General features: G+C 38.0%; 3 protein-coding genes across 3 annotated transcripts in view; 2 read left to right on the forward strand and 1 right to left on the reverse strand.

Annotated features, from left to right (window-relative positions):
* The window catches only part of LOC133990231 (transcription elongation factor 1 homolog), a 91593-nt gene that overhangs the window by 9061 nt on the left and 66606 nt on the right, over positions 1 to 15926 (reverse strand). The window lies entirely within an intron of this gene.
* On the forward strand, positions 20 to 7302 carry rab3da (RAB3D, member RAS oncogene family, a). Its single transcript, XM_062430125.1, has 5 exons — positions 20 to 160; positions 3005 to 3229; positions 6303 to 6421; positions 6863 to 6987; positions 7115 to 7302. Exons 2-5 carry the CDS (start codon positions 3005 to 3007, stop codon positions 7300 to 7302), a joined length of 657 nt encoding a protein of 218 aa, XP_062286109.1. The 5' UTR covers positions 20 to 160.
* On the forward strand, positions 8554 to 14132 carry LOC133991629 (tetraspanin-1-like). Its single transcript, XM_062430113.1, has 8 exons — positions 8554 to 8647; positions 10019 to 10094; positions 11159 to 11374; positions 12045 to 12119; positions 12252 to 12359; positions 12740 to 12889; positions 12992 to 13084; positions 13682 to 14132. The coding sequence occupies exons 2-8, from the start codon at positions 10038 to 10040 to the stop codon at positions 13736 to 13738; spliced, it is 756 nt and encodes a 251-aa protein (XP_062286097.1). The 5' UTR covers positions 8554 to 8647; positions 10019 to 10037; the 3' UTR covers positions 13739 to 14132.

Here is a 15926-nt window from a genome sequence, read left to right on the forward strand (position 1 = left end):
CATCCCAGTGACAGCCACATGTAGAGTCTGGAGATCCGGGAGCGCAGCACCTGAAGAGGAGAGGAGCGCCCGAGAACAGCGCACAGCGAGCGGCTTTCAGGTGCAGAGGTGGAGGACCGCAGGAAGACAGCAAGAGACACACTCACAGACAGCGTCCAAGGTACAAAACCGTCACATGATTTTAACTTAAGGCTGAGAGTGTCTTTAAATGTCATCAGGTTGCAGTTTAGTTACCGTATGGTAGCGCGGTGTTGGCAAATTAATTAACTGTCATTGCCTTGTCAGCAGAAAGGGCAGAATACACACGTTTATTTGTGTTGTCTGTTTGTAGTTGTACAAGACAGATCAATTCTTATTGGTATTTCTTAACAAGTAGGCCTATCATAACCCAATGTGTTCTCGTGTAGTGCACACCCCATTTCCATTAAGTTAAATTTCAGCTACTTCAGGCCAGATGTCAACGTTTGCTGTTTAGTCAAATCCTGTGCTGAGAGGTGGTTGTTTTTTTATGGGAGACAATGCGTTTTCTTAAGCCATAGTAAATGCAGCTATAGCGTTATAATCCTAAACACATCGTACTGTGCTTATTTTCATATTTTTGTGCATGCGCATGCCTAGATATTGGTGTTTTGCTGAGTGTGTAGAGCAGCATGCCGGCTTTCTTCATGGTCTTGGAAGTGGTAATGCTGAGCTGGTCCCAGAGAGATTTCAGCAATCAGGGAAGACTCAGCTAGGGGAGGGTGGGGTGGATGAATGGATGGTGCAGCCTCCTTACATTATGATGCAGAGGGATGGAGGAAGTGTGGAGAGGCTAAAATACAGATGGATGATGACAGGGGGAATGCATAGATGGATGAGTATGAAAGAGTGACTGTGTGTCTTTAAGATAGTATAAGATAAACCTTTATTAATGGTTTAAGTGGGAGTGTTGGTGGGTGGATGAACAGTCAGGTGGATGATGGATGAAATATACAGACATGGGAGGAGAATCTATCAGCCCTCACCCAGCACTCAGCGTCCACTGATCCCATAAGTTTTGTGACGAGAGTCCATGTGAAAAATAGAAAGCAAAAGCTGTGGGTGACTGATGGAAGAACAGTGGACGGAAGACACCCTGGCCATGATTCATAATTCACAGTAATGGGAGCTAAGAAGGATGAGGCAGAAAGATAGACCATTTTTAAAACAACACTTCCAACTGCTCCTCCGCTGTATGTATAGATGACTTTCAGACTTGTGAGTATTAAAGCATAGGTTTATAGTTTTTCACGTCAGCCTTTTAACAATAAATAGGTGCCCTTACAAACATGGAGATAGGTTTTTCTTGCTGTCCCACTGTTCATAGAGATCTCTTAGTAATGTACTTTCAAAGAAAGTGATGGTTGAACCAAAATCCACAGTCTTCCTCCTGTGCAAAAAAAATATTTAAATGTGTATGTGTTTATTTGGCTGACTTCAGCCATATTAGTCAAATCAAGTCAATATTTTGCAATAGTTAGTTTTGTTTTTTTTAGAATTCCCCTTTTTGTTACAATCCAACCACTGCTGGTAAACAGGAAAACATTGTCTGTCAAGACATGAAGATGAAACATTTCCAGAAAAGGCTGTAACTGTGGAAGATATCCATAATAGTTGGCAAATAATAGATTAATTGATCAGTCACAGCATATCTAGATTACAGCAAGGAAAACCAGTTTCAGTGTTGATTTGGTCACATGACTGAATTGAATCCTAAAACAGATGCAATTTTGTTTTCCAGATTTCTGTCCTGAATCCTCAGTCTTGAAAGGTAGTGGGGTCATGTCTCCAAATTACAAGCAAGGATTGCCAAAGCATAATCTTTACTCATGTGAAACGCCAGACAAGTTAGCTTCTGGACAAATAGTTGGCACACTTGTTGCATAACGCAAATAGTTGTGTGATAATCTGGTATACTGCAGATGTAACCTTAGCCTTTGCAAGAACTTGGACTGGCCTTAGCTGCACAGTTGTTTTTTTCCCTCTTCCTGTCATCACTAATTTAAATTAATTCATTGGACCTTAACCATGTGACCACTTAAGAGAATCTCCAACATGAGATTAATACATTTGCTAATTGTCTGACATGGATGTTATTTCCCAGAAGCTTCCAGTTAGTTTAATTGTTAATATTTGGCATCATTTTACTTACAGCATTAACTTTACATACTACTGTACTTTAACTTTCCCTTGACAACGCCTGGCAAAGATCTCTTGGATCGTAACTCATATCAAATTTCACTCATTGAGAGCATCCCTTGTCAGGCGTCTGCATTAACTTTCCCACCATAATCAGACTTACAGTATATTGTCATCAGTGCACTAAACAAAAAAATTGTTTTTTTTGGATTGAATTATTATTTTCAGATAACCTGCCTTATGCCATGTGCAGTATAACATAGCAAAATAGAAAACAGTAATCCTGAACATGCAGGATTTAACTTGTCTTTGGCCCAGTGCAGCATGCAGAACCTGTACATTACATGTTTTTACTTGAGGTGACTATATTATTCCTGTACATTATATTCTGATATTCAGTGATGTTTGTTTAGGGCTGCATGTAACACATATTTTCATTATCAATTAATCTATTGTTTAGTCATGAATTATTTGTCTATAAATGTCATAAAACATTGATAAATGTCCATCTCTGTTTCCCAGAGGTCAATGTTACATCTTTAGATGTATTGCTTTGTCAAGAGATTCAGTGATATAAAACGGTGATATCCTCACATTGCAAAAGCTGAAACAATAGAATATTTGGCATCGTTGCTGATAAATTAATTAAATGATGTGTCTTTTGTGACTGTTTACTGTGGTGTGCCATTTGAATATAAACTAATTGTTTGCAAAGTCCTTCTTTGGTCACAGGTATTAGAAACATATCAGAATCGTGATGGATGTCTTTTTTATGAATGAGTTTCAGAGTTTATTCATAAAGTTGTAACTCTTAAAGCCTGTTTTTTCTTCTCTTGCCTTGTGATAGATGGCATTAGCCAGAGATCCAGGGGTAGGCCAGGATGCAGCTGACCAAAACTTTGACTACATGTTCAAGCTGCTGATTATCGGCAACAGCAGCGTGGGAAAGACTTCTTTCTTGTTCCGCTATGCAGATGACTCCTTCACTTCAGCATTCGTCAGCACAGTGGGCATTGACTTCAAAGTCAAGACAATCTACAGGAACGACAAGCGAGTCAAGCTACAGATCTGGGTGAGATGGAAAAATATACTGAAATGTTGATCACTGATATATGCTGAATCGTCTGCGTACAGAAGGAAGATTAAAGGACAGGTTCAAGTTTTTTTCTACATATGCTACTGACGTGCCATTATGTATATAGAAATGGATCTTGGTTGCTTTAACAATTCCTGCTCTCCATACTGGCCTTGAAGTTATTCTCTCAGAAAGATATTACACTGTAAGAGATGACAGACAAAATCTACATTCCTCATTAATACAAATGCAAATATGCATTCGGACAGAACTTTATCAGTCTGAGTTACACAACTTGAATTGATATTTTCCAAAGTTATAGTTTGTTTAGAATGAAATTACCTATTTTTGTTTCCCTGGAACTTTCCTTGCCAAGCTGTGGGGTGGAATACATTCTAATCACATGTAGATTTGTTGACGGCTCATCTTGAATAGTAAAAGTCAGGTAACCAGGCAATTTAGCTTCTTTCCACAGAAACAAAACAGGGGATTTTGCAATAAACAGGCTGTGACTTTGGAAGATACTGACTTGACTTAGCTAACTCAGACTTCTGAAGCTTCATTTTAGCTTCAGCCAGACATTGTAATGCATATTTGCACACAGGCTGTGGATTTATTCCCTCATCTCTTACAGCATAGTCACGTTCCATTGGAATAGCTTCAAGTCATAGCTTAAAGTGACCAAGACCCAGACTTGAAAAAAGTCAAACCTATTCTCTAATACCTTTGTGCAGATGATAGTTTATATGATAATTAGGTGTTCATGTTTTGTAGAGCTTCTCTACCACATTCATATTCTTATAAAAGCAAATCTCCAAAACTTTCTTAATGTATTTCTTGTCTTGCTATTTACTGCTTTCTGAATTCTTCATCTCTTTTCTGTCTGACCTGTATGAACAGGGCAAGAGGGGAGATGGTTTGGTCTCTTGTGAGCACAATGGTAGCTTATACACAACTCTAACTCTGTCTTCATTTCACATGTGAAGAGTCCTGTGTTTTTTCATACATGTGTTTTAAATCTGACTGTCCTGCTTATGTGAAGATTTGCACACTGAAATCCCGTTGATAAGAAATAGACATTTTTACAGACAAAGTTGCAGTTTGTGGCTCCTTTTTATTATTGAAGGATTTTTGGAAATTTTCCTGACATAAAAAAACTTGCATACCCGAGCTAATGAGAAGTTCCTCATTTTTCTTCCTGCTTTCAAACTGGTTACCATTGCATGCACATTGTCTGGTTTCTCCTCTGCAGCAGTAAGAAAGAGAATAAGTCTAGCAGATAAGGCCGGACCACACTGCCACTTTCTTTGGCTCAGAGAAAGTTGTTTACTCTGTGCAGAAGCTGCCACTAAAGGCTGGCAGTGTTACAGTAGTGCAGATTTAACTCTACTTAATCTGGCTCACAAAATGTTACATTGCTGAGTGTTAAAACAATGTCCTCAATGTCCTTTAAATGCTAATTGTGATGCTGTTTATGCTATTAGTTTTATTAACTAATGCCCCGGATATAAACAGCCAGGAAAACTAAGTCACCTTGCCTCTCATTTTAAATATTTTCAAGGATAATTAACCTTTTTGCACTTCTAGCAGTTAGCCCTGAGTTGTAGTGGACAGAAGCCAAATATCTACAAACAGTCACTTTAAGTAGTGATAAAGGTTATTGAAAGTGGATCATAACAGCATTATTTCTTGTACTGAAGGTTTATTTGCCATTTGCCATTTTTTAACACTTGCCATGGAGAGTGTGAAGCCTCAGTTTGACTTTTACTAGAATTATAATCTCTGAAATATATCCAATACTCTAAAGAACATACAGTAAAAGTCACATTTTTTAAACCTCAGTAAGCTCTTTCATTCCCTTCATCAGATAAAAAATGTAAGGGTACAGAGACAACGTAATTGCATAATTGAGGTTAAAAAATATAGCTTAAACCAAAGGCAGAATGTATATTATTGTGCTCTCAATTGTTACACAACACAGACTGTTTATCTTCACCTCATTCCCCAGTTTGCCCTCTTATACGCTGCTGCCTGTCATGGATGTGGCGTAAACCAATTTCTCACACTCTTGAGTTAATGACAGTTGATGTTTAACATCGTCCCAAGACGGCAGGGTTCATGAAACATGCATGGGTTTGAGCTGCTGGAGCTGAATGTGCTTACTATGCATACTGACACCCAGGACAGATCTATTACTGAATGTTAGTAGAAGGCGAAGACTCTCCCACAGTTCTCCTGTTAGATGAAAGTAATACATCTTTTCCATTTTTCTTTTTTTCCCCAACTTAATGTATTCGGCACAGTATGCCTTTTTTCTGCTCTGCCTAACAGTGATACAGCCGCATATTTTACATGAGGAAGGTACCAAGTAAAATGTTATTGGCTGCTGCTGAGCAACTTGTATCGGTTTCATGGGGGCATTAAAACCAGCTCAACTCATTTTGTAAAACCTTACACCAAAGTTGGGCCTATGAGTGTTTCAGACAGCAGTAAGATCTCGCTAGAGAGGAAGTCACTAGATTATAATGTTGATTTCATTCATAGCCACTTTTAAGGAGGGAACATTTAAATATATTAGATGAATCAATTTAAGTCTTAAAAGTCTCATTTTTTGAGGTAGCTTTAATGTATTCATGTCAGGGACATCATTTAATTTAATTGGACAGGAACATTAAGAGGAAAAATTACAGACATTTGGAATTTATTTTTGTCCATGAAGGCACAGCCAAAAAGCATACAGCATATCCTGGTGTACTTACAGGGTGTGGCAACATCAACACATGCTGGGAGGGTTTAACTTCTGTTCCAACAGAGTTAATGATTCACCTCTTTTTCGGAACGGCCAAGTTAACCATTTGTGTTCTTCTGTTTATGTAGTAACTGAGTGAAGTTTTCTTAAATGTTTGTCCTTAATGCTAAATATAAGGATTACATGTTAGAATAGCATTTCATCCAGCACTGTGTTAACTGTGAATTCCCAACTCCCTGGAGGTTGTTGAATAAATAAATAAACAAACAAACAAAAAAAACAAAAGACCTAGAATTTTGAAGGTGTGCTACGTGTTTACAGGACACAGCAGGTCAGGAACGCTACCGGACCATCACCACAGCTTACTACAGAGGAGCCATGGGATTCCTTCTTATGTATGACATCACAAGCCAGGAGTCATTCAGTGCTGTACAGGACTGGTGGGTAGAGCTCCAGATACGCTGCAGAAAACCTCTTTTCCTGTATTTAATTCACAAAACCTAGGGAAAATTGTGCCATTTCTGCAGTAACAGGATACAGTACACCAGAATGGATTCAGTTTTTATTTTCATAACGAAGACACACATCTTAAGTCAACTCCAGTTCATGTTAAGACATTCAATTCAAGTGTAGAAATCTAGGAATACATGAAATCCCGGCACAATAACAATAAGCACAATACATATATTTATTATTTACCTACATGTATGTACGGAAGGTCCTCCTTCTTTAAACAATGCTTAATTGTTGGTAAAGCACCCTTTCAATATCAGAAATACATGCAAATGCAATAAAATGAAAACAGATTTTCATCAATGTTGTGAAGAGTGTCGCTGCAGGACATGTAGATGCTGTGAAAATGATGTGTCTGTGTTTCCCAGGGCAACCCAGATCAAGACGTACTCATGGGATAATGCCCAAGTGGTGCTGATAGGCAATAAGCTGGACTTGGAGGAAGAAAGGCAGGTCCCTGCTGAGGATTCCCAAAGACTGGCTACAGAACTAGGTACACACACACACACACACACACACACACACACACACACACACACAGTTCAATCACGTGCTCAGCAAAAGCACACAAAACCAAAGTTTGCTTAATAATTACTCATAACCCTCACCTCTCTGTGCAGGCTTCCAGTTCTTCGAGGCCAGTGCCAAAGACAATATCAACGTGAAGCAGGTCTTTGACAAGCTGGTGGATGTTATCTGTGAGAAGATGAACGAGACAGTCAATGGTGATGTCACTCCATCAGCCAATCACAAGGGAGCTGGCCTGAAGGACACGGCCCGCAACAGCCAGGGTGGCTGCGCATGCTGATCGTTGACAATGGAAATGCATAAAGTTCTGGTTTCATGATCACACACACACACACACAAACACACACACACACACAAACACACACACACACACACACACACACACACACACACACACACACACGCGCACACACATATGCACATATGCATCAATTGAATTGCAAAAAATCTATCATTGCATTGTAATTTACCATATGTTGCTGCAGTACTACGCTTGGTTCCCTTTTTCTTTCAATTGTATCTTTTCTCAACTTGGAGTCTTCAGCACTCATAATTTGAATGTAACTGTTATGCTAAGATGCCAAAGAGCTGCTTTGATCAGTTGTGCACAGTCAAGGGTGAATAGCACCTGTTGCAGGGAAGAATGAGAATGAATTAACCAAATCTACAGTGCCTGGGGATCCCTGTGATCTACTTGTGTTATTATGCCCCCTTGTGGGTGTTGTCTGAAAATGCATCACTGTGACTTGTTGCCAAACACTGTGCATGTTATGAACTACTGGCCCCATGTAATCCTGCTGAGGAAGACTGCTCACTTGCTGCTCAGTACAAAGTCAAACATACCTGAAAGGTGCTCTGTCATTTCAGGTGTATGTGTGTAGTCCAGACTTGTTATTTCTGCTTTAAAGGGATATTCTGATCTGCCTTTAATTTATGTTGTTGTTTTGTTTTTGTACTATGATGGCAGTCCAATATTTCCTTTGTTAGATTTAAAATGTGTTCTTCCAAACACTGAGATTAAAAGATATAGAGCTATAAAGTATGTCTCTTGGTTTTCATTTACATGAATTAAATAAAAGTTGTTTTTCTGTATTGACAAAGTTAGAACAAGTTCTAATTTTCAAGTTTCCACTTAGTGCTCACATCAATAATTAATCACTCCACTGTAACCTGGAATCAACCAAGTTATACATATTATCCCAAAGGTGGTTTTACATTAATTAAAAAGTAAAATATTCAACAGGTTTATGTTAATGCTCAACATTAAATTATTGAATTTCTTGTACTGGTATCTCATTTTGAGATGATCCTGTGTTTCTGGTGTTGTTGCTAAATATAAGAATGACATCATTGTTTTATTATGACCATGGGTTGATCATAAAGTTTCTATTTTTGAAGGGACTCTGGTCACCAGGGAAATATTGCTTTACCTGAAAGAGTCAGTGACGTTTAGGGCATGAACTCCTGCTTCACCAATGGCTTTCTCTCTCTCGCTCTCTCTCACTCCCTCTCTTCCTGTGTGTGTGGGTGTGTAGACTGCGAGAATATAAAGGGGCACGCAAAAGTTTAGTTGAGCACACTCCCGATTGATCAGAACTCAGCAGACTGACATCACTGCAGAACAGGTACAAGCTCCATTTTCATGTTTTATTTGTATATTGAGCAATAAACTCAGCAACTAAAAACCTTTTAGTTTTAATCCAAAACCCACCTCACTACACATGATTTAGAAATGAACAGAAAACCTAAAGCAGCATGTTTTTGTCAGATTGAACTTACTTACTGTCCTAAGTTGGAACATTGATTAATAAATGACATTTTGTTTCTGGTTAATTATATCCTCATATTTCTGTTATAATCAAAGGTTTAAAGTAATTTAAATAGTAATTTGATGTCCGAGTATAGTGTCACATATTGTGAGCAGTCATAATTAAATGTCTTAACACACTTCATCTTAATAACTTTGTATTATGACTGTTTTGTATTATAACTGTTTCACTAACAAACTGTATGAATAAAATATAATCTAATAGACAACCAATTATAGTACAACTCAGTTCTCTGTTACAGAAACTAAAAACAGAAAAAAAAACTTTGACTCAGCACAGCAGAGGAAGTTAGGGTTTTTTTCTGATGTTTTATTTGCCCATTTGGCCTTCATCCAAAGTATTCATGTAAATTAAATGTTATTTTGCTGGTGATATGGAAATCTTTTATTGCTTCTTTAGAAACAAGGTGTCATTTGCCAAGTAGGTGATGACTGCATTTATAGTCAAAGGTGCAATAAGGAAGAAAAAAAAGATCAATAACTATAAAACTAAGGTCATTTCTCTGATACACAGTTGTGCAAGGTTGGGGACAAGGGTGTGTTTGTGCCTGTGTTTTATGTTTTTTCTTTGCTGCCGGTAAGTTGATGAGATGCGTCAGTTTTACAATTCATGATGATCTCACCAAAGGACATTTTTAGCAGATTAATTGGAGTCAGTTCACAATAACATTATAACACTATAAACAATGTATAGAAGAGACACTTTTACTCTCTGCTGACATAGACAGGGCTAATCGTTTTTTAATAATGCCACAATACATTATTATACAGGTTTACAATAAATAGTACAAAAGTTCAAAGCTGGAGGAAGTGAATTCTGTACCAGATGAAGTCTTGCATATCATGTGACTCACATAGGTGTTTGACAATCCTTGTAAACCTGCATCTCACCACAACCGAAACCTGAGATTACATCAGCACAAAAAACTAAAGAAGATTAAGACCCTTTCTGTTTTACCACCAGTGACTGTGGTTAATGTGTAACTAAAGTAAATGCAATTTGACCCATGCTTGCTTATGTGTTACCCCAGCCTCATGGCCATTGATTCTCCTACAACATGTAAAATGCAAAGCTGTCAATCCCCAAAGTGATTAATATGAAGTGTGACCAGTTGTAATTCGTTTTCTGCTGAAATAAGAAGCTGTTTTGTTCCTCTCTTTGTAACAGTGTGAAAATATCAGCCAAGATGTGTTGCGCCGGTTTTCTCAAAGTCATGATGTTCATCTTCAACGGTGGCATCTTTGTAAGTTGTAAAAACAAATCATTTTCTGCTTCTGCTGTCAAGCTTTATTTTTTGGCCTTGTCCCACTAGCAAACAAACAGAAGAGAGCACAGAGCACACAAAGTAGTAATGTATCAAAGAGCAAGCTACTCCCTTTGGCTTTAAATTCTGCTTTTACAGAATATTGCCATCCATCTCTGTAAAAAAATGAAAGAAAGAACTCACAGGGATAGTTTGACATTTAAAAAAAATAACACTTACTCAACGTCTTGCTAAGAGTTAGAGGAAAATATCTATACCACTCTCATATTTGTACATTAAATGTGAAGCAGTGCATCACAAATGGAGTCTCTGCTGGTTGCTTGGCAACTTAAAGGTGACAAGACAACTAAAGGAAGTCACAGCGCCCAACCAAAAAATACTCCAGATAATGCCCTATAAAACCCAGCAAGTCCTTTTTACAGTTTTTTTTTTTGTCGAGATCAAACAAATGAGAGCTAATTAATGAGCTTAGGAAGATGCTGGAAGGCAGATGTCTTTTGCCTCTGGACAGAGACAGGAATTTCTGTTTTTTTTGCTAATGAACAAATATGAGAGTTATAATGATTTCATTCAAAGGATGGGTTCACAATTTTTCAAGTCTGGAAACAGGAAGAGGAAATTTGATGCTGAAAAGACTGTAAATGTGGCATATGTACACTTGATAGGAGATATGAGTACTTTGCATAAGTTTCAGATCAACTTTTAAACACATTTTTTGGTCCCCGTCACTGAAGGGGATCTTTTAATAACCAGTATGAAAAGGAAGAATGATTACAGCAAGGAAAGCCACATTCAGTGTTCATTTTGTTACCTGACTGTTTGTTTTGTTAACCTGTCTTGTAATGCTTGTCAGAAAAGCAAGTATGTGTCTTTCATAAAATGCCAATAACTATTCTTTAAAAAATGCATAAAAAGTATAAATAATTATCAAGCTTGTGTATTATATAACAACTCAACAATGACTTATAGCGATTTCTGTTATTAATGCTTCTGCCTGATTATCCCTCTACTCTCTCTCTTACTGTGTTGCACCCACCATGCAGGTCGCAGGTGCAGCCATCCTGGGCGTTGGGGTGTGGGTGAAGGTGGACAGCGCTTCTCTACTGGGCATAGTGGAGCAGGCGGAGAATGCTCCGTCTGGTTTATCCCAGCTGGCCAACATCAGCTACCTGCTCATGGCAGTGGGTGGTGTGCTACTGGTCATTGGCTTCCTGGGCTGCTGCGGAGCCATCAGGGAGAGCAGGTGTATGCTGCTGACGGTGAGCAATGTTTGACAGGTCAACTTCTGCTGAAGAACTGAGAATACTGAATAAATTCATTGCACTGTCAATAATAATAATCATGATTATTATTTATTTAAAAGTAGAAGTAGCTTTTTACTCACTTGAAAGTATCTGTTTGAAATGATGCCACATTCCCCACCCCACCCCACTTTTTGGAGAATGAACATTTCCTCTCTCTCCAAATTAAATTAAATTAAATTAAAATAATCTGATTTACTGTGTTACTTTTGGTAGCTCTTTACAGTCTGGGTCTGTTCAAAATGAGATAAGCCTCCCTCTTTTGAAATAAAAGGGATTTTTAATTAGTAACTCAAGAGAACGAGAGAAGAGAGAACTCTGAGCCAATTTAGATATAAATTCTGGTAACAATAAATGTTCAAATATTTAGAGGTTTTTTCACCAGTAAAGAAGAATTCCTTCTCAGTATGGACGTGATGGTTCTCAGGGGAAGTTTTTAAATGTTTTAGCATGTAGCTTTATGTTTTATCTCAGAAATGTTTCCTAGCTTCCTGTTAATGTTAAATCTGATTAAATGTTTTTAGTCTAAGCCTGTTTCTCACGCTCACGGTGAGACACAATGTTGCTATAAATCAAATGTTTTACAGTGAGAGTCGCAGTATCATTTATCTATCCCCACCTCCCACAGTTCTTCAGTATTGTGCTGATTATCTTCCTCGTCGAGGTAGCAGGAGCTGTGGTGCTTCTCGTCTTTGAGGATTTGGTAAGTCCCTCGGAAGCAAAGCAGGATCTTATTGCCAACAACTGCCAGTCATATTTTGCAACTTAAAAAATCCTGAAGAACTTTGCTCAAATGTCACAAAGCGTAATAATGTGTTTTTTTCAACCTTCTCAGGCAGATAAGCTTTTAACCAGTGTTGAGGATGAAGTTATAAAAAGCATTCGAAAGGATTATGGTGAGAGTGAGAGTCTGACCTCTCTCTGGAACAGCACCATGATGAAGGTACTGTATTTTTAATAAATTCATCTCTGATATCAAATCTTTATGGCCACAGACAATAATTTGACCCACTTTTTGGGACAAATGTGCAGTTTTTTGAACATACACCACAGCGAACACAAACATTTTTGTTCAACTCTAAAGGACGTGAAGTTAGATCATTAACCCTTTGCTGATCACCACCAAAATTGTGGTTTTCTTTTACCATATACAATTTTAAACCAAATATATTTGTGGAAGGAAGTCTTTGTTTTTCGTTTTACATTTTTTACATGATTGGGCATCTCTTACTACACTCTGCTACAGCATCACGGCAGTGCTGTTAAGGCTCTTGAAATGTTTTTGTTAAGATATGGCATTAACACTTTATGGTTTTTCTCTAGTTTGAATGCTGCGGATTTACCAACTACACAAATTTTGATCGCTCCCCTTATTATTTTACCCATGGAGGAAATTTTTATCCACCCAAGTGTTGCAATGAGACCATGACTGATGAGACAGATGTATGCAGCAAAGAATCAGCACAGCGTTCGGTATGAGACCAAGTTACTTGTGGAACAACTTCAACCATGACACCAATAAAACCATTTTGTTGTGGTGCAACAGTTATTCCTCACCTATTGTTTCTCTTCCAGTCAGTTGAATTCTGCTTTGACAAGCTGCTGCAGGTGATAAAGGACAATGCTGTGATCGTTGCAGGTGTGGCTCTGGGGATCGCAGCTCTTGAGGTACAGGAAACACTGTCAAACATCTCACACACTTTAGACAGCTGTGCATTTTGGCCACACAGTTACTTTGATAGAGTGGATTAAAAATCGTAAAATTGTCTCTTATTTTACTGTATCTTTTATATTGTCTTCATATGAACTAGTAAGAAGTGATGATTTTGACATCGCACCAGTGACATTTCATGTTGGAATCTTCAAGCTTCATCATACACAAACATAATGTCTGCTCAGTTTCTCCTCATAATTTACAGGTTCTTGGTCAGTGAAGTTGACATTTAAAAGTTTAAGGAAGAAACGTTTCAATTATTTGTTTGAATGTTTTTCACATGGCAAGGCAAAAATAGACACTCCGGTTGTCTTAGTAGCACAGCAGAATTTGATTAAGGATTAAAGTACACTGAGGCAGTTATTAAACCATATGCCAAAATAATTTAGATAACTAATTAAATTAATTAATAAACATGAAAAGTGTTTAGAAACGTGTTACTATACAGAACATATCATACAGAAATGTATCAACCTGTATAGTCCATGACCTGCATGCCACCTCCTTGAATTTTGTTTAAATGTTGTGTTGATGAACTCCTGTCTTTACAGATTGCTGCCATGGTGGTTTCGATGGTTCTCTACAAGAACATTGGTACCAAAGCATGATGTGCCCACTTTGGGATGAAATAACAATGTTGTAATTGAAGGAGAAATCTTGCTTGTAAGCTTACTTTATGTGTATAAAGTTTGTTTTCTTTTTTATTTGATTACATTAAAATCAGAGATGGAGAGGTAGTCAGTGGAGCAAATGTGTTCATGTTTCATAACTGTATCATTGCACATATATACTGTGATTTATTTATGTTTTTAAAAGGGCTATCATCAGCTGATGCCGATGTATGTAATGTTTGATGATGCATAGTGCGGAGAAGCATCTGCATTCAATTTGTCAGTTGTTCATATCACGTGTTCACTTTAATACTACGATGAATTTATTTTTGTATGTTTGATTACATTGAAATAATAAATATTACACTCTCAATTTGTTTTTATTCACAAATTGATTCTGGTTTTCTTTTCAGACATTAGTTTGGTAAACATTTAAAATGCTAATGCATGCTTGTCAACATCTGTCAAGATTAAAAATAGAAGTGTTAGATGATAACAGGCGGGCAGCGGGAAGTGAAGCCAATGCTTTAAATCTGTAGCCTATTCTTTCTATTGGAAATCTATTAGAAAATGACCCTATTTCTCGCTTGATTTATTACCTCAATAAATAGTTTCCTCAAAAGAGTACGGTGAGGGTCCCAATCACTAGTTTCAAGTTATATTCAATATTGCATGTTGTTCATTTTGTAAATTATGGTCCAATTTAGAGTAAAATAGCTGTTTATAATTAAAATAATAATTAAAGCTGCAAGCAGCGATGACCGGGCCCAAGCTCCCTCGCCACGCTACTAATGAGCGAGACTTGGCGCGACGCATCTTCCAGGGCAAATGGAAACAAACAGCGCCAATATCGCAAATTCGATTCAAAATGGCCGACTTCCTGTTGGAGTTAGGGTATGGGTCCAAGAGACTTTTTTGTGCGTCTTTAGATGATACATATGTGTGCCGAATTTCGTTTGTCTACGTCACTCTGGAGGGAGGGGCTCAATTTCCTTAATCTTCTACGGGGTGCAGTACCCCCATTTGGCCAGCGGTTCCTGTTAAATGGTGAAACGGCAAAATTTCTCACATCGCCACGAAGCAACCAAACCAGTAATCAAAAAGATTTTGATAACTTTTCATCTCCAATGTCTCAAGATGTTTCTGAGTGAATTTGAAGTCGGTCAGATTAAATCTCTAGGAGGAGTTCGTTCAAATACGAGGCGTGGAAATCGCCCAAATCACACATATTTTTTAAAATGGCTGACTTCCTGTTGGGGTGAGACTTTTTTGTGCGTATTTACATGATACATATGTGTACCGAATTTCGTTTATCTATGTCAATCTGAGTTGAGGGGCTCAATTTTTTATTTATTTTCTAGGGTGCGCTATTGTATCCAGTAGGTGGCGCTATGGAGCTAACACAGTATTGATACATATACATGTTCAGGGCGGGACCTTCTACATGCTTGATTAATTTGGTGTAGATCGGACGATGTCTGTAGGAGTTATAAGGACTTTCTGCTTTTTGGCGAAGGATCAAATGGCGAAGGAAATTGTCGGCGCCGCCACGCCCAAACCGAATCCCTAATCAGAAAGGTTTTGATAACTTTTCATCTCCAATGTCTCAAGTTGTTTCTGAGTGAATTTGAAGTTGGTCGGATAAAATCCCTAGGACAAGTTCGTTAAAGTACGGGGCGTGGAAATCGCCAAAATCGCACATATTTTTCAAAATGGCCGACTTCCTGTTGGAGTGACGTCATGAGCGCCCCAGACTTTTTTGTGCGTCTGGACATGATACATATATATACCAAATTTCGTCCATGTACGTAAATCTTTCACATTTTTATATTTGTTAGGGGGCGCTATTGAGTCATTTTGCGACAGCCATTTTGGTGAACCATAAAATATCAAATTTTTCGGCGGGTCCGATGTGCGTGCAAATTTTCGTGAGATTTGGGGCATGTTTAGACTGTCAAAAAGGCGTTTGTTTTTTCAGCATGATAAGCAGTACCCCCATTTGGCCAGCAGTTCCTGTTAAATTGCGAAAGGCAAAATTCCTCACATTGCCACGAAGCAAACGAATCCCTAATCAGAAAGGTTTTGATAACTTTTCATCTCCAATGTCTCAAGATGTTTCTGAGTGAATTTGAAGTCGGTCACATTAAATCTCTAGGAGGAGTTCGTTCAAATACGAGGCGTGGAA

The sequence above is a fragment of the Scomber scombrus genome, chromosome 2 (assembly GCF_963691925.1).
Source record: "Scomber scombrus chromosome 2, fScoSco1.1, whole genome shotgun sequence".
Taxonomy (NCBI): Eukaryota; Metazoa; Chordata; class Actinopteri; order Scombriformes; family Scombridae; genus Scomber; species Scomber scombrus.